Raw genomic sequence first — 18,496 nt, forward strand, 5'->3', positions numbered from 1 at the left:
CAGCTGAATAGTGACTTGATGGCCAGCCTGATAGAAGACTGCTACCTGTGCTGTTCATCAGACCCTTCATACAGCTCCAGGCACAATAGAGGCCTTTCAATCCTATTCGACCTACAACAATGTGCGTGATATCTCAACTTCAATTTGAGCATCATATCGTCACCACATCCTAGCCTTCTCTACTAATACGTTGACAATCTTTTCTCAAGTCTTGAGAAAGCCACAGGTGTGCGAAACTAAAAGGTTGGGTGTGAAATGCTCTCTTCCCATTGCAATGGGAGCAATTAGCCCAACATTGGAAACTGCAAGAAACAGCATTTGATATTGAAATAAAGTTGTAGTCTTGTTCATTTCTGCTGTTTATGATCCGTCTAAGCATAGACATTTTTAACATTTATCGTCTTTTTTTTATGATGTATCATCAATAACCATCTCTCTCTCTCTCTCTCTCTCTCTCTCTCTCTCTCTCTCTCTCTCTCTCTCTCTCTCTCTCTCTCTCTCTCTCTCTCACTCTCTCACTCTCTCACTCTCTCTCTCTCTCTCTCAGCTCCTAACTCCACCAGTCACTTGTAGAACTCTTCCTGGGTGGCTGCTCCATGAGAGGGTGGAACTCTCATATTTATAAACGCTCCTACTTCCAAAAGAAAGTGTCAGCACAGGATGATTTATTTCAAAGGGCAGACGTGTTTCCGCGATTGCCTTTCTCAATGCTCGTCCAAATACAAACAGGTTTTTTGCAGACTCTATTTTCAAGGTGTTCAATCACCATCATGTCATTTCCTGTCTAGAGAGGGGAGGGATGCTTGATTCACTGTGCTGTTGCAGGCCCCATCTTAGGTGTATCCTAATATTGCCCTGAATGGGAGTATCCTCGCAAACAGACAACCCTGGATGGGCTATCTCGCCCTTCTTCAATCTGCAGCCCCTCAATTCAATTCATTATGTCCTTCGCCCCTCGCCCATACCACAAGCCACGTTTCCTTACCAGATCGCTGCCTGCGGGGGTTGGTCCAATGACCTATCCCAGAGACTTGGGTAGTCTTCGCATTCAACAACGGGAACCTCAGTGCCTCCATGCACTCTTGCAGTGGTTCTGGTAGTGTCCAATTATACAACAGCTCCTAACTCCACCAGGCACTTGAACTCTTCCTGGGCGGGTGCTCCATGAGGCTGGTACACACCTTCAATCCTAGGGTTAGTGTGGCAACCTCAGCTTTTTTGTCACTGTGTGGATCTTCCGTGTGCAAATGGAATGTTTCCCTTTATACAATAAATATCTTCAAAGCGTTTAGGCTTTTTTATTTGGCTTCAGTTGAAAGGAATTTAGATCTTATTTTTTGCAGCACTCCTGAAAAGAACTTTTAAGATGACATGATTTGGAAGTGTCCTTTAATGCCATTCATCTAGGGTGAGACATTAAAGCTCTCCCATTCCCATGAACCTCCACTGGGACTCTTACGCTTGCTTACAGATCTTCACACCCGAGGTGACTAAAAATGTAGGCCGAGCACATCATCAGGCTTCTGGTGGAGGAGCGAGGGACTGGATTTCTCAGGGCTCCTCCCACACGTAGGGCTCTCTTACTGTGCAGCTTGTAGTCAACTGGTGTCTAGTGAAGGAGGAAGGCCGCATCGGAGCTCCATCCACATGTTGAGGTCTGTGTCCTGTAGTGTACATCACCAGGCTTGTAGATGAGGAATAATGACCCCATGAAGCTTCCCCATGTGTAGTTGTTACACCAGTGGTGTAACATAGGTCCCGTGATGCGGGGGGCCTCCGAGTCCAGTGGGCTCTCTCAGCCTAGTACCTTGGCCTGAGAGCTCCTGACTGACTCCGCAATGAGATTCCTCCATGTACGTTGCAGGGGGCCCCCTCCAATTTCATTAAGTCACTTTGGTTTCACACAATAGAGTATGTCACCAGGGCAGTTGAGGAGGAAGCAGTGCTCACACCAAGCCTCAGAGGATTCTCTCTGAAATGTATATGTCACGTGCTGCCCTCCATCAATGCCTAGTTCCCGGTAAAAGCCAGGTGCCACCCCTTAAAGCATTTTCCCGGGAGTACAAGCTCGCTGTTGCGTAAAAACCTTACTCAACGGTGCATGGCAGTTGGCAACACAAAGAAAATGGATGAATCATATAGACTGTGAAGCCATGGATAGCCAGGCGGATGATATCTTTTAGTTTAGTTCACCCTTTGACAGTGTTTAATTTGAAAAACCAAATAAGTGCCAGGGCTCTGGTCAGGAGGCAGCTAGCACCAGCCCATCTCCTGTTAGCGCCGCCCAAAACATAACCAACTACTACCCATGAAGGTTGGGAGAGGATGTGCTGTTACGGCCATAGCTGCCGACTTTTGAGCTGGGGAACCAGGTTTGAGTCTCCGCGTCGGCTCAACAGCTTGGGATTCTGGCCAAATCACTTAATCTCCCCGAAAATTAATGCGTCCTTAACTGGTGCTCATGAAGAGTACTGTTGTTGATGATTAGGTGCCCGTGCTCAGCATCGGAAACCACAGGCTCAAATTAAGCACTACCCTGTGCTCGCCCTCCAGCAATGAACCACAAAAGGAAAAAAAGCACACTCAGAACTTTTGATGCATTTAATAAAACTCATGACGTACTAGCATTTCCGGTGTTTTCATGGGTTTCTTAATGTAGAGACAGACAAAGATGTTGCCAAACACCAGCAGCATGCACAGCACGGTGATGCAGGAGAAGGCGGTCAACACTATCACACCAGTGTGAGCTGTAAAGAAACAAAACATGGCAGCGTCAGACTTCTCGTCATCACGTACACCCACAGCAAACATGTGTGCAGCAAGCTTCATGGTATGTCTTATTCACATTAGATTTTTTTTACATATTGAGCAATCCAGGCCCTGAAAGACATCGTCGCCTGAAAAACTAGAGTTGAAAAGAATGCATAGAGGAGGAAAACGCATGTATTAACCCGTTCCGTGCTCCCGTCGGCCGTTGGCCGACGGAAGCACTACCTGGCGGGTGCTGCCGTCGGCCGTTGGCCGACGGAGCCCCGCCCACTCAGTAGAACGCCCGCACCGCGGCGGAAAAACCACTGCAGTTAAGGCGTTAATAGTAAAACAATGATGTGGTGGTAGCTGTCTTTAAAGTAGTAAAACATTACCATATGTTTTGGGGTAAATACCAACCTGCCCTGCACAGTCAGTCTCAATGATTACAAAGTGAGAAAAACATCTGCATAGTATTAGGAATGGAGGGTGATTACAACTATAAAGAGTAACTCAATTGTGTAGTGGGACAACTGCACCTATTGGAGCTGCCCAGTGTGTTGAACAGGTGCCAAATACGCCTGGCCAAGTAAATAACACAACACACGCGCCAAGGTAAGGTCAGTTCAGGCCTGGGCAAGGGATGGCTGCAATGGCGCAGCCAGTGTGTCATGGACCCTAGGGAAAGGAAAGAAATTGGGCCTTGGGGCACTGAACTGTGAAATATAGCAGCAATCAAGGTTGAGTGTGTCCTTCCAGGCTCTTGGCTACAGTGCCACCGCACCTTCTGCACCAAGGTACAGCCCTAAATGAAATCCATGTATCAGAGAAACCAGCAGTGGGCCAAGGTAAGCCCAGAGGAGGGGTGTGAGACAGGTATATAACACAATGCAGGTGCCACGGTGGGGGGTCAGGGGGCAATGCTGGCTGGGCAAAACTGGCTGCCAGGTACAGGTGAAAACAGTGCAGGTGCCAAGGTGAGGCCAGTGAAGGCCTGGGCAAGGGGTGTGAGCCAGGGGTATATATATAACAGTGCAGGTGCCATTAGAGGTCAATGCAGGCTGGGCATGAATGGCAACCAGGTATAGGAGAAAACAGTGCAGGTGCCAACGAGAGGTCAGTGAAAGCCCTGGATAGGGGTAATAGTATGGTACACCGTCCCGGTGTACTATCCAGTAAAGGCCATGGCATGGTGGATGGTGAAGGACCATAATGTGATGTTCCTCTAATTTGTATTATAGATACTGTATATGCTCAACATTTATAAACAAATAACTCTAGCCAAATGTCATTTCAGTGGAAGCCATTGTACATGTATCTCTAGGCTCTAGGAAGGAAGGCGTCTTACCCTCAGCGGGCACAGACGCACAGTGCGCCTCCGTGGTGATGCCCAGGTTGGGCCTGGACCTGATCTCGGGGGAAACGGTGATGCAGTACTGCTCTCCCCAGGCCAGGTTGGACACATCAAACTCTGTCGACTCCTCGTTCTGCGTAAGCTGTAAGACAAAAAGGAAGAGTGTTGTGTGCCGCTGCATCAGTGCAGGCATGAAATAGTGCAGACCGTGACGCAAATCCTCAATGTGGACCAGAAGTAGGCTACAAGGAGTCTCGATGCTTGCATTCCAAGCAGCAATATGGCTCACAGGCAGAACTATCATTAGAACAGGAGGGGGGTGTTTGACCTAGCTTCACCACTGATAAATGCAGCTATCTGATAATCCCAAGTTGGATACCGCCAACGCAAAGTCAGCCCTGAGGTTGGGAAACGAAGAACAATAAACTGAGTAATAGTGACTTCTGTTATTTACAGTGCATAGAAATGACAAATGTGATATGAAGCGCTATATAAAAAACAAGCTGTTGATATTATAGCAGAAAGTGCAGAGCTCCACACCCAGCAATGAAAGGCCTTCCATACAATTTACGGCTGCCATTTACTATCCAGTAAGAAGGTAGGTGGACTAATTTTCCTTCCTCACGTTGGGATCCATGGCACCCTGCTACTTCACAGGCTAGGAGTCTATGCCTTCCTTCCAACTAATGTAGGGTTGGTCTGGTCTTCAGAAAAATCAGATGTCTGGACTCTGTAAATAAATATGAACTCTGGAACACCCTCTGTCACATATCAGACTGCTGAAATGTGGTTGCTCCTTCCATAGCCGTACCAACTTTAAAACATATTTCACCACTGTGCCTATCTTTTTTGCAGACTCAAACACCTTTTAGAGTGGAGTCAGATATAAGACTGTCTCTGCTTCAGTCTTATCAGCATTACTAAGGGAAGTCCAGGATGCGACTGGGTGTGTCCCAACCCTATTGGCCTGTAGAAGTGAGTCTGATGTGTGTGTAACACTGCCACCCCTCCACTGTCCTTTCTGTATCATATGTTGCATATATGACTGACACTATCCCACCTTACTGTACAGATGAAAGCTAGGATGACCCTCAAACCTAAGAACATCAGGGATGTCTCTCAAAGAAACCTGCCCGCTCTGCGACTTCTTTACTGAGGGGGAAGTGTCAAAGACACTAAGAGACAACAGCGAAAGCTAGCTGCATCTGCCTGGAAGTAATACAGCAAGACAAGAGGTAATTTTTGCAAAATCTGAGTAGCAATTATAAGGCCTTTGCAAAACGTTCTGAAAGTTGGGACTCAGAAATGTTTTCATCTCTGGAGCAGTGGCGGCTCTTCCACTAAGGCGGAGGAGTGTCGCCCCACTGATTTAAAGTAGTGCAACGGAAAAGAAATGATAATACCAGAAGTTATTATCATTTTATTTGTAGTAGTCCAGTTGCCGCACCTAAAGTGCGCAGACCGTTTGGCCGGCACATTAATGCGCACTTTGCTTGTTCTCCATCCAGGCTGTCTTACAGCCTGGTTAGAGAAAATACCCAGGCTCCCAATCCCTCTCTGAGCGCCGAACCACAGCGCTGAGACCAATCATGACGCTACTATCAGCAGTGGCGTGATTGGCCAGGGGAGTCTGGAAGCCTGGGTGGTTCCTGTTCCTGGTTCCTGCGAGGAGAGGCGGTGACTGGCGACAACCACCACCAGGTACATTTTCATTGTTATTTATTTTGTAGCACCACCTTCCCCCGCACCGGTCCTCTACCAGCTGCCACGGCTCTGGAGAAATCAGAAAAGGTTGGATCTATCGCCAAAGACCCTATATCGGTTGGCAAGGTTTGCTGGTTTGTCTCGCAGTCTCTGACCCAAAGCCGCAAGTTTTCTTAGACGCATCAGTACATTGTCAACAGGGCCAGTAGAATTATGCGGCAGAGGAGGACCACATTATGCTGCAGAGTTAACTAAATATTGTGGCAAGAAAAGGCAAATTATACTGCGGAATGCTCACATTTTATGACAGTATTATTTCATTATTTTGTCATTTGTACAAATGTTGACATTATCTTGGAAAATATTTCACCTCACTAGTACCAGTTTAACATCCAAATACAGAAATAAAGAACTGAAAGGTCAACCTATCTGAAGAGAGTCCCACTTCATGGCAAGTGTTAACAGGTTTTTACTAACTTTTGATCCATTTCAGCTAGAAGCGTTTTTTTTGTTCAAATCTGCAGCAGGTAATGGATTATTCATAATTATGCAGAAAACACTACAAACTCAGAATCACAAAATTCCAGTGGTCCTAATTAACAGCATCCTCCTGGGAGCATGCAGCATCTTCGTGGTAGGATCCTTTTAATGTATTAGGGCGACCCTGGCCCCCCCCCCCCCTCCATTGTCAAGCACAGCGCAGTAACCACCACAATGCACCGCCTGAACAGGCCTTACCAGCAAGTTATCCGAAGTTCTGTTGATGTGCACGCGGTAGGCCCGGTTGTACTTGAATATGTCCTCATAACGCAGGGTGATGTTCTGCCACTGCAGGGCAGGGAGGCGCAGTGCCACGTGGATGGTGTTTCCCTCCACTTTTAGGTCCACGTCAGGAGGAGGGAGCCGGACTGCGAATACAATCAGGAAAATCACACGTGAGACTTCGAAGGGAAACCAAAGATGGTGTTCGAATAACTGCACTGCAGTGCTCCAAATTCACGACAGACAATACCCTTGTAACACTGCACGTCAGAGGGCGCCAGAAACACAGAAATATCAAAGTACCACCACAATATAGTGTTACAAAATCCAGTGGCGTCACTAGGGTTGGTGTCACCCGGTGCGGGTAACTCATGGTGTCACCCCCTCACGACTTACCGCATGGAGCTCCTCCGCTCCGAGTCCGCCAGTGAACACAAATGGCAAATAACGGGACTTCCTTAGTAACGTTTGTAAATTTAGGTCCCATATTTGGTAATGACTTAACAGCCGCATAGTGTCTACTCAAGATAGTAGAGCGAGACAGAGACCATGTAGGCCTACGCAAGATGCCTACGACTTGCCCACCTGCATGGACATATAACCGGCACATGCACACTTGGAGAGAAGTCATTGTATCCCTTGGGCAAAGGTTTGTCAACACCAGATTAGCACAGAAAGAGGACTAGCAAGACAGACGTTACGAGGCCTATTCACAAATGCATTTGGAGTGCATAAAGTACTAGTTAAGGGAGAGTCTAGCATATTTTACAGAGTGGATGTCAATTGACTCCTCTCCTGAAGATACCAAGGAAACCAGTAAAAACCATGGGGCTTTTTTTATTTACAAGCCCCTTGCGCCGCCAGTCCGCCACTTTTTTCCATATTAAAAGTGACGCACTGGTCGCGCAAGGGGCTTGTAAATAAGCCCCCCTGTTCCATTCACTAGTCATAGCTGCCACCAGCTAGCTGCCTGTCTCCCTTAGACTGGTGAGGGGGCGCTGTACCAATACCCCAGCGGGCTTCAAAAACAACAAGGAGCACGTCCAGTGAGATCCAAGATAGGAAGCCTTTCGTCCTTACAAAAAATCTGCTCTGCCTCTCCCCCCCCCCCCCCCCCCCCCCCCCACACACACACACACAAAAAAGACCTAATCCAGTTGGCTCTGAAATGTTATGTGTTTTGGCGAAGGAACTATGCCAGCAGTCCCTTCCAGTTCAAGGCCTTCATTTTCGTCCACTGATTTATAAGGCTATGCCTCAAGTGCATAACTGCAGCACACAGGTTGACAAAAACAGACCCATTTCTAAAGAGTTCTGGAAATCTTACAATGTTGAATATTGACTTAACCTACTAGCATAATCAGCACTCAAAGGGACTTGTGCACTGATGCTATACCAAACCACCCAGGGCAAACCAACACAAATGGTCAAAGCGGCCGCGTACAGATCTTTGTGGGGTCCTCGTTTTGGGACAGAGGGCTCGCTCTCATGGATTACCCTTGCTGTACTGCTGACGCCATTCTTTTTGCCAAGAGTGATACACAAACATGCAGAAACTTGTACCTCAAGGGCCCACATGCTTTGAAATTAGTCCGGCATTGAACTAGCTGCATGCATGGGTAGTACCAAAACCAGAGCTGTGTTTACGCCACTATTGTTTGTCCAAAAGCCATACTTAACTGTGCTCTAATCCCTCTGTAAATGGACAAACACTGGGGGTGTAAACAGAGAGGGAGCCCTGGCAGTGGGGTTGGAAGCTGCGATAACACTTCAATGCACAGCTGTTTTTATCAAGAATAACCTCAAAGAGTGGAAGCCTGTAAAGATGAAAGATCTCAAAGTACGGCCCCGGGGCCACATGAGGCCCTCCTGACCTTTACATGTGGCTCCCTGTTTCAAAGAAGCAATGGGATGCTGTTTACTCGACTCCACTAACCTTAAAAATACGTTAAGTAAATAGGCAATCATTTCTTTTAATGTTGGTTGAATCTTGCAGCAAATTAAGATCAGTAAATTCAAAAAGTGTATTTTGTTAACTTGCTATGCCATTTCATCTTAGTACATACGGTTATATCAGTTCATTGAGAAGTAATTTTTAAAAGTGATAGTTTTCAAACATGAATATAGAAACATTCACGCTTCCACCCACCCTGACAACAATGCCAGTAGAGAACTAAGAGGCAAGTCAGTTGTTATGTGCATCCTTTAGGCAGCTTGCGTTGCTATTACACAGAAACAACATTATAGGTTATTAAATTAAACACAGGTTTTGTACAGCGCAAATCCTAAAGTCTTGTATTTGGAGATCCTCTTATATGTGATAATGAAGTAAAAGGAGGAAAAATGAAATAAAACCATTGCCTAGGATCACACAGTTTGATCAGGTGGTGAAGCCAGGATTGATCCAAATGTTCTGGTTTTACATAGTGCAATTCAACCACTAGATGTATGTTTCACCTCCCCTACACCCACCTTACCTACACCTGCCCCCTCAACTGACACCATGCTGGTTTCAATGCGGCCCTCTGCCACATACACTACATAGTTTGCTCCATGGGAAAATGTTTGCGACTGCGAGTACACATGCAATGGATCATAAGTAATTTAACTGTAGTACACAGGTAGACACCCAAAGCAATCCTCGCTGCAGCATTTAAAGCCATCCTTAAGTCACAAAACAGTATCGACCGCAATCACAGCACAATCCCTGGAAGATAGAAATGAAAGAAGGATTCACCGCAGCAAGGTGTTTTATTTCTGCAAACGTGTGTACCCTCTCGGAACAGCCGGCAATGGCATACCAGTGCCTGAGGTGCGGAAAGAACTCTCCTCAGCCTGGACACTTCTGCGCCCTGCATCTAGACTTTCAGAAGCGGCACTCGAGACCCACACCAGGGCGGAGGAGGGACGGCTGGGCGAGGGCAGGCCCAGCGCATCATCTCTGTCGATGAAATGGATGCAATGGCAGCATGGGGGCATTTCCTAGTATTGTAGTGCAAGCGAACAGAGGCGAGATTGTCCTGCGTGTTTGTTCGAGTTTGATCATGTCCCCCACCAACATCACGCAGCACGATCTGTATTTCCTCCCCTGGCTTCTAGGAAACAGGAGAGCGAGCCAGAGTGTATTTACTCACTCAGCTCGACAGGACTAAGAGCCCAGAAAAACAAGCCTCTGCCTCGCATTTGGAGGATCAGTCGCTTCTCCGGCCCTGCAAAACAGCCTGAACTTTACAGCCGAAAAGGAGTACTTTCGGTTTTCAAGTAAAAGGAGACAGGTCTTCACAGCTTCTGGCAGGTTTCCATGAAATAGGAGAAGATGAAGCTATCTATTCCATGCGATTGCGATGTGATTGTGTGTGCACTTTTCTAAATGTTCTTTCTCTTACCTCGGCCTCCGAACCCATTACCGGATGAAAGGGAGACGACGGTGCTCACAATATCAAACACCGACAGAGGTGACACTTATCCTAGCAGCGCACTCACTCCAGGCCTTGCAGAGACTATCTCCACATACGTGGTGCTGGTGCGCGAACACAGTGACGTGTCAAAGGAACACAGCGCGCGGGGGCTGTCCCAGGGCCGTCATTGGTAGCGCTAAAGATTGACGGCCCTGGGACCCATAAACTGTACACCGCCGCGCATCGCACCAGCATTCATCAAATCACCACTATAGTAGGTGGTGCATGCGTGCGTGGCGACGTGCACTGCCTGCAGTGTTTTAATTTCTATTATAAGCAGGTGCGCACCGTGCGCTTGCACTAAAGTAAAGTGGAAAGTAGACTCGTACCCCAACACCACATAAAGCAGCAGAGCAGAGGTGAGGCTGCAGAGCACAGCTGTGTTTGTATTACACAGCGACGCCGGCGATCCAGCGTGCATAATCAGATTGGTGTCACCCCATGATGGGGTGACACCCGGTGCGGTCCGCACCCCCCGCACCCCCCTAGTGACGCCGCTGACAAAATCACAGCATTATCACATGAATGCTGCACTATATTCTGCCATAAACACAACATTGCTGCACAATATTGCGACAGGTACAAAGTATTTATCATAGGAAACATCTATTACAACACAGGCCTTACATCGTAGTGCCTTTACAACGCAGTCAATACCACAACTGTGCCGTTACCACGAGTTCAATGACAATGCAAGTCATTACAACGACTTGCTTTAGGGGACGCGTTGTTGGACTGGTGTTGGATTTTAAGTCCAACACCTTCCATACTGATACACCGACTGGAGTTGGAATCGTAATTTCAACTATTCCAAAGTCCTGCGCTTCCCTAAAGCAAGTCGGTGTAATGACTAGCGTTGCAATAGAACTCATGGTAATGACACATTCTTGGCATTGACAGTGTTGTTAAGCCATGCATAGTTTTTGCATGCGTGATAACAAATGCTATTCTAGATGCACATTATGAGCATAGTATCACTGCACTACAGTGCAGCTGTTCCATTCCGTCACCATAGCAACAATCCTGTACAGCATGACTCGTCAACAGCTTCACTGCTTCAGCACTACTATGTGGTGCAACAAAATCCCAGCATTACCGAAAGAATTCTGTACTTCGGTGCCCCAGAAGGATAACATTACAATAGTAATAGCATTACAGCAGTAATCCAATAATATTAGCATAGGAGCATTACAATAAAAATAAAAAATAGTGTTGCAATAGCAATATAATAGTAATGATATCACAATAGTAAGGCAGTGTTACATTAGTAGTAGTGTGCCAGGTACACAACATCATAGTAAAACTTCACAATAATGCACCCAAGGTGCATCAACATTCCTTGAATACTGCACTCTAATGTTTTAAAACAACAGCATTACCCTATAAGTGATGTTCAACACAGTACCAAACAAGCAGCGTTACCAGTATATTTAGGCTACGAGATGCAAAGGTCATGGTCTCTTACCTTGCTGAGGGATGAAGCGGTTGGTTCTGGTCCAGTTCGAAGTCTGGTTTCCCGACACGGCTTGGACTCTAGCGAAGTAGCCCTTGCTGAGGGCCAAGGTCTCCACTGTCAAGTCACAGGTGCGACCAGAGACCTGAGTGCAATGCGCTACAGACTTCCAGCTATCACCATCACCGTACCTGCAGGTGGCAGAAAGTACAAAATTGTGGATCTCGGCAATCCGATTGGTCCACAGTACCCAAAGGACAGGCCGGAAGAAGGCGGCCATCATGTGGGGCCGATGTATAGGATACATTTGTGGCACTGGGAACTGAGTAAGTGCCATGGACTGACCTGCAAGTTACACTTTACCCTTGGGCCACCATTTTGGGATTCATTTCTACACATTTTAAGGACAATGCACATCTCGCTCAAACTCAATCCCTCTAAATTCATGGATAATTTAAAATTATTCTTTTGTTAAAACAAGGAGACCTTAAATTAGTTATTTTCACCACCTATACCTTAGGTGTTAAGTACAAGTGCATAAATTCTATTCTATATATAATGCGTAGCTCTAGAGTTATGCTCAGTAATCTAGAGAGACACAAACACAACCACACCGCACCCACTAAAGTCTCAGTCGCAAATCAAGGCACATTACGGACGCCATGTCTAGAGGGCGATCCCAACCTCACCGCACGTGTCGATCAGTAAAAAAAAGAAGCAGGGTATTAGGTCTCGCCTGAGCCAGAGCATTGCCCTGCTCTGGCGAGATATTTAGTGAGTGGGCTTTAAAAAGCTGACCACAGGTTTTTGGATGGCAAAGAGCATGCGGTTACGCGCACAGGCACAAGCAGAGGCACCATCTGGCTTTCCTCTCGCTCTCCCAAGCGCGCACGCAGATCAGCAATTACTCTTTCACGCTTCAATGGGTTTTTGTTTGCTTGGACACCACTTCCCCTCTGCAGTTTTAATTAATTCACTCAGAAACAAGGAATTTATTTACTTTTATTATACTTGTTTTTCACTTTCGCGACACGCGCTTTAGCTTTAGCCATGTTAAGCTAAAGCACGGGTGCCGCGATTGTTGAAAAAGTAAAAAAGAGATGCTTTTCTATTTGTTTACTTTTGCTACAATTGTGGCACCTGCGCTTTACTTTAACATAGTTAGAGGTAAAGCAACGGTGCCGCGATTGTTGAAAAAGGAAAGAAATAGAAAAAAATCTATTTGTTTACTTTTTCAACAATTGCAGCACCCGCGCTTTACCTTTAACCATGTTAGAGTAAAGCGCAGGTGCCGCGACCCCGTGCCTCCTACTGCCCGGATTGTGCTTTTTTTCACACCCCTTTTCCCAGGCTCCAGTAACGGCCGAACCCAGCGCTCCTCACCTGTGGAAGAGTTAATTCCTGTGAGGGGGCGATGGTGAGTGTCCGCAGCTCAGATCCTGCGGCTGAGTGTAAACTTGGTGAGAGTTTGGACAGAGGGCCCTGAGGTTTAGAGTCCTTCATACTGGTACCTGCTCCTCACTCTGTCCAGCTATGGTGCTCAAACAACCATCAGTATCTCTCACCATCGTTCACCTCTGACTGCTTTTCACGTTTCTAAAGACATGATGTATAGGTGCTCTGAAGACATGGGAGCCCGGATGCATGGATGTTGGCTGCAGGTAATGTTTCTAGTAATATTAAGAAAAATAACTACTAGACTATCAAACGGGACCAGAAAGAGTCATAACGGCCTAAACTCATCTATCAGCCTGATTTGCCCTGTGGCCCAGTCAGACTGTCTCTTAAAACTACTCACCTCAAACTGTTGCCTCTTCACCCTATTCAGCGTCTCGTCACATTAAAGCATGTCACACTACCCACCCCTGTCTGCTTCTCACCCGGCCCACGGTATCTCGCCACTACGTTCTACCCACCAACATTTGCTTCTCACTTAGTCCCCTCAACGTCTCCTCACACTGCCCACCCCAGACTGTCTCACACTAGTAATAGCCGCCCTCCTCATATACCGCACAACAGTGCTTGGTTCTCAAGCAAGTTATAAAAAGCTAATTCTACTGAAAAGTGCTTAATATATTTAAACACATTTACTCATGGCACACAAGTGAAGAAAACTACCATTCCTGGTAAGTTATATTTAGTCATGCTTAGAGCACTCTTTTGTCCTTCCCAGTCATTATACCAGGAATCTTTCATGTTCGGGTTTGTAAAATGAGAATAAACTAATTTGAAACCTTATCTGATGTATGTGTTTGTGCGCTTATGATTTTGTTTGTCTTCTTCTGTCATTATCTATATGTGTTTTTGTGTACCTAGGTCTGCATGTCTGTACATCTGCATAATTAATAGGTGTTTCTGCCTAAAATTGTGTGACTCTGTGTGAAAGCTTGAACCTGTATGTGTGTCATTGTGTGACAGTGTGTGTTTTTGTTGCAGAGGGACATCAGTGCTCTGCTATAAAAGTGGTATGCTGTACACATTTTAAAATTGAACATCAACCAACGTTATGACTTGCAGTTTCAGAAATCATTCAGCTCAGCCCGGCCGATCTCCTATCCGTCCAGAATCTTCTGCATACTGGGGCATCCAAGCATCGAAACTGCCGCCCTGCATGGAGGGTCATCCTTGCTACATTTAGTGGCTATTGGTGCGACTGGAGAGGCTCTGCATTGGGACAATTTGGCGAGAGCTATTCCGACTGCCTCAAGGCCAATGATGGCGGCCGAGGATGCAGCAAGTGTGAGCTGAGCTCCAGCTGGGGCTCTGAGGCGACGAGAGTGTCCTGCGCTGTATCCTCTACCCCCCTGCTATATGCGTTGCTGGTGGCTGCTGGCACCTACCTCCCCGGTGAGCCTCCGGTGACAGATTGACCTGGCCTATTGCTCCAAAAGGCCTATGCGACTGGCTCCGGACTGAAACCAGAGAAGCAGGCAGTTCTCTTCGGCTGAATAAGGAAACAAAAAAATGTTTCCCGCCGGGAGGACAAGACGAAAGCGCCCCTGGTTTCCACTTCTTTTAAACAGAAAAAGACCCTTCAGTGGACCCTTCAGTGGTCTCCAGTAACCGGACTGAAACCAGAGAAGCAGGCAGTTCTCTTCGGCCGAATAGGGTGATCGTTCTTGACCCCAGATACACGACAGACAAAAGATAGAGTCTTGATAAAGGTGGTCCAAAACTATTGCAACCACCGAAACGCGTTGACGCACTTTCAAGTACAATTCCTAGACTCGGATACCTGTGTTGATACAATATAAAAACTGTGCACAGCACATGGGTATCACATTGAGTTTGAATGTACACCTAGTACTGTAACAATTGGATGTCGTACTGTTGTCTGTTCCCCCTTCCTGGTATCAATATTGCTGGTCGATTTTGATCTCCATGTATGTCAAAAAACCGTTTTAACAATTTTTCATCCAATTTATTTGTTTTTATTTGTGTACAGTGGCGCTTTTGCCCACTTGTGTTTCTTAATATATTTTGTAATATTAATAAATTGTGTACAATTTTCTTAACTTTATTGTCCTAATTGATTTGTTAATTAAGTTGTTTTATTGAATATCTCATTCAAGGGAACTTCTTCTCAGTATCTATTGCTCCAAAAGGCCTATGCGACTGGCTCCTGCTCCGGCTACCTGAGGACCGGTGGTGGGAATTCGAACCCTGAGAGGAGTCGGGAGCCCATCTGCAGCTGAGGAGCCTCATCGTCGCCCGCCTTGGGCCCCGGTAGGTGGGGGGCGGTGCAGGTCTTGGCCTGCAACTGCGGAGGTGGGAGCGGGCCCGGGCTGTGGGCTGCGCCTACCGACTGCGGCCTGCGTGTGTGGTGTGCGCGAACCTGACTGTCTCGGCCTCCCCGCTCGCGCTGGATGAGTGAGGGAGAGAGACCGCCCGAGTGACATCGTCATCTGAAGGCCCTCGATTTAGTGGATTGGCCCCTTTTGAGTCTTGTGTTTTTTGCGGAAGGGCTGCTTGGGGGCTCGCTTTGCAGCTGCGGGTGGATGCGGCGCTCCCCCCTGCTGGGATAAACGTGAGTCAACGGGACCGGCGCTGGCCCCCCAAGCGCTGCACACATCTCCTTCTGCGCTGGGTGTCACTGTGTTGCCTGAGGGGGGAGAGACTGCTGGAACATACTCCTCCTCCCCCCCCCCCTCCCCCAGAATGGGGTTTCTGAGGCTGTGGAGACCCTTTCGCCCCTGTGGTAACTTTTAGCGGCCTGTGTTAATGGCCCGGCTGTGTGGCGGCGCTACCCGACTGCATGCTCCTGGTTCCTCCACCCAACCGATAGGACCTGGCCTGACTCTGTGGAAGCAACCGGCTGCATGCTAGCTGAGTGTTACTTACTGGTTGGAGCATCACAGGGATTGTTCCTGTTCAGCAGCCATTTCTATGTCTTTGGGCAATGTGGGAATGTCAAAGCCAGATCCAACCGGTGGGCTGAGACACCACCTCTCTTCCTCGAAGTAGCAAGACTGTCAGTGTGCACTTATGCCACCAAAGAATGCGACAGGCAAAGTCTTTACCTGCTTTAACTCCCCAGCTGCGATGTATTCACCCCACACTGTGATCGCTCCTGAAATAATGCCTGTACTTGCCTAAAATGACGGCCGCAACAAACCCTCCTGCATCTCTCCTGACCTTATCTCCCTCCTCCCGCTACCCCCTACCCCTCTCCGCTCTACTCTTCTCCACTCTCCTGCTACTGAACTTTGCCCTCACCTGTCCTGGCCCTTAGTCCCCACCCTGTTTATCTGTGAATTTTCTCCCTTGTCAATTGAGATCTAGCTATTTTGTCTGATGTTTGATGGAGCTACCTGGTTTAGCTATAGGGGAGACATGCCAGGGATGCCCTCCTTGGACGTCACCTACTCAGTCGGTCTTTAGACAGACTTCCTTTCGTCTCTCCTGTCGTCTCTTCCTGCATCCTTCTCTCTATTTTTGTCTCTCCTTCTCTCCTCTCTCAATGTATTGAGAGAGGAGGAGATGGGCCATGGATTTCCTCCTTGGTCGTCACCTACCCAGTCAGTCTTGAGACAGACTTCCGTTCATTTCTCCTTGTTGTCTCCTTCCTTATCCTCCCTTTCTCACCTCCCCTGCCCCCTCCACTACTTTTCTCTCTCCTTTTTCTCCTCTCCTAATTTATTGCCTAGTTTTTTATGTATTGTGTAATTGTTGATCTTTTTCTGTTACATTGTTGATTTTCATGTAAAGCGCTCTGATACCTTCGGGTCTAGCCAGCACTATATAAAACTCTTTAAATAAAATAAAATATATTAATTCCATAGCTCAAAGTTAGAGAAATCCTTTATCAAAAAGACTGAGGGTATTTTCTTTATATTATGTATTTGGTGAGCTTACATGAACATATAGATATGTTGGAGCTGAAGAAAAGTTATACATTTTTAGTCAACTCAACAGTTTTTATTTTAGTAATCTTCAAAGGATCGCAGGATGTATACACATCTGGATTTGAACCCGTAACCATGGCATCAAACATAGATTCCTGTAGTGTATGCCTTAAATCACTCATCTTTCAGAACCAGAAAAGATGCACGGGGCTGCGACTGATAGGATTTCCATCAAATTTTCCTCAATATTACAATTTATTGACCCTCCCAATCATATTGACTCACGTATCCATACGCTCTTTTTCATCCACTCACCCACTCCTTTGCGCCCTCATCATTGACGCTGCTGCATTGATCCTTTTGATATGGGCCATATGTTTTGGTATCTGCACTACTTTTTCTTTTGCCTCTGCTTCTTAGATCTCAGCCTGCGATGGCTGCGCTTGCACAGTCTTGTTGGCGAGACTCAACGAGATAGAGAGAATATCCCTAGCGAGGTTAAGCCGCGACCCTCTTCTCCATTGGCTGGCCTCCTAAACGGTGACCAGCCATTGGATCAGAGGTCCTAGTGACATTCTTCTTTCTCTTTAAGCCCCGTCCTTTTCAGATTGGGTTCCTTGACTTACTGCTGAAGTAAAATGTTTCTTATCTTTTTTATGGATCCAGATGCTAGAGGCAGCGGTTCAAAGAGAGAGGTGGAAGAGAACACGCGGGCAATGGAGGTGCCATGAAAGGAGAGACGGGGTAAAAAGATGGAGAGAAAGGCACATACCCTTCTCAGAGGGGTGAGCAAATTAAGGAGGGAGGAGGGAAGAAGAGACTGGAGGCAGCCACTAACATCGAGCAGATATTCCCTCTCTCTGCCTTGTTTGCCAGTTGCCTCGAGCACTGTTTTGCATTTCTGAACATTAAAGCAGCAGTTTTCCTTCGGGCTACTTCGCTGTTTGCCTACTGTTTCAGTTTACTCTGCTTCCTTTGTGGCGGGGTGTTATGGCGACAGCTTCTTGTATTGCAGGTTTTTACGTGCCTGAAACCTAAGCAGAAGGGTAGCATGCTGTGCCATAGAGTGTGTTTTGCTGGTTGCTAACAAGCATCTGATGCAATTTAAGAGCTGCCAGACTCTGCCAGGCCGGAAGGACGTGCCTTCTTCATGATGCGCTGCAGTGGCGAACCTTCAAGTCTTGGCACCTACCCCAGTGCCCTTGTGTGATGGGCAAGGCGCTATAGGTCACCCTGCTAAACACAGCTCAGTGTGTTGGGACCCTACCGCAAAGAGTACCATTAAACTCAGGCTGTCACGAATGGGCAGATATAGGCCGCAATCCTTACGAGGTCGATATATTCACAGCCATATGTGAAACACCTACGTTTTCCTCCCTTCATAACACAGCAGTGGCTTATAACAGGAGGGTTCAAAACATCGCCCTCATCACACCGACAGACTGCCCGGGAAGCACCACCTCATTGCAACTTATGTGTGCCCTCACTGTTGGGAACACAGGGGACCCTCAAACGCAAAGGGGCCCTTTTGTGATCCTGCATTTTATTATAGGACAGCATTTCCTCAGCAGTGCCAAACATGCTACAAGGCTTATTGAAAATCAACTAAGAGCTTTCACGGAGGGCACTGCAGGCATGCGTGAACCTCACTAGCTCACTACACATGTCGCTT

General features: G+C 47.1%; 1 protein-coding gene across 1 annotated transcript in view; it reads right to left on the reverse strand.

Annotated features, from left to right (window-relative positions):
• Nucleotides 1-18,496, reverse strand: part of IL10RA (interleukin 10 receptor subunit alpha) — a 53,298-nt gene that overhangs the window by 9,382 nt on the left and 25,420 nt on the right. Inside the window, exons 3-6 of the mRNA XM_086957022.1 lie at nt 11,492-11,670; nt 6,545-6,714; nt 4,097-4,244; nt 2,623-2,747 (exon numbers count right to left, since the gene is read on the reverse strand). Coding sequence (XP_086813148.1) covers nt 2,623-2,747; nt 4,097-4,244; nt 6,545-6,714; nt 11,492-11,670 — 622 coding nt within the window. The remainder of the gene's footprint in view (nt 1-2,622; nt 2,748-4,096; nt 4,245-6,544; nt 6,715-11,491; nt 11,671-18,496) is intronic.

Source organism: Lissotriton vulgaris, chromosome 2_1, assembly GCF_964263255.1.
Source record: "Lissotriton vulgaris chromosome 2_1, aLisVul1.2, whole genome shotgun sequence".
NCBI lineage: Eukaryota > Metazoa > Chordata > Amphibia > Caudata > Salamandridae > Lissotriton > Lissotriton vulgaris.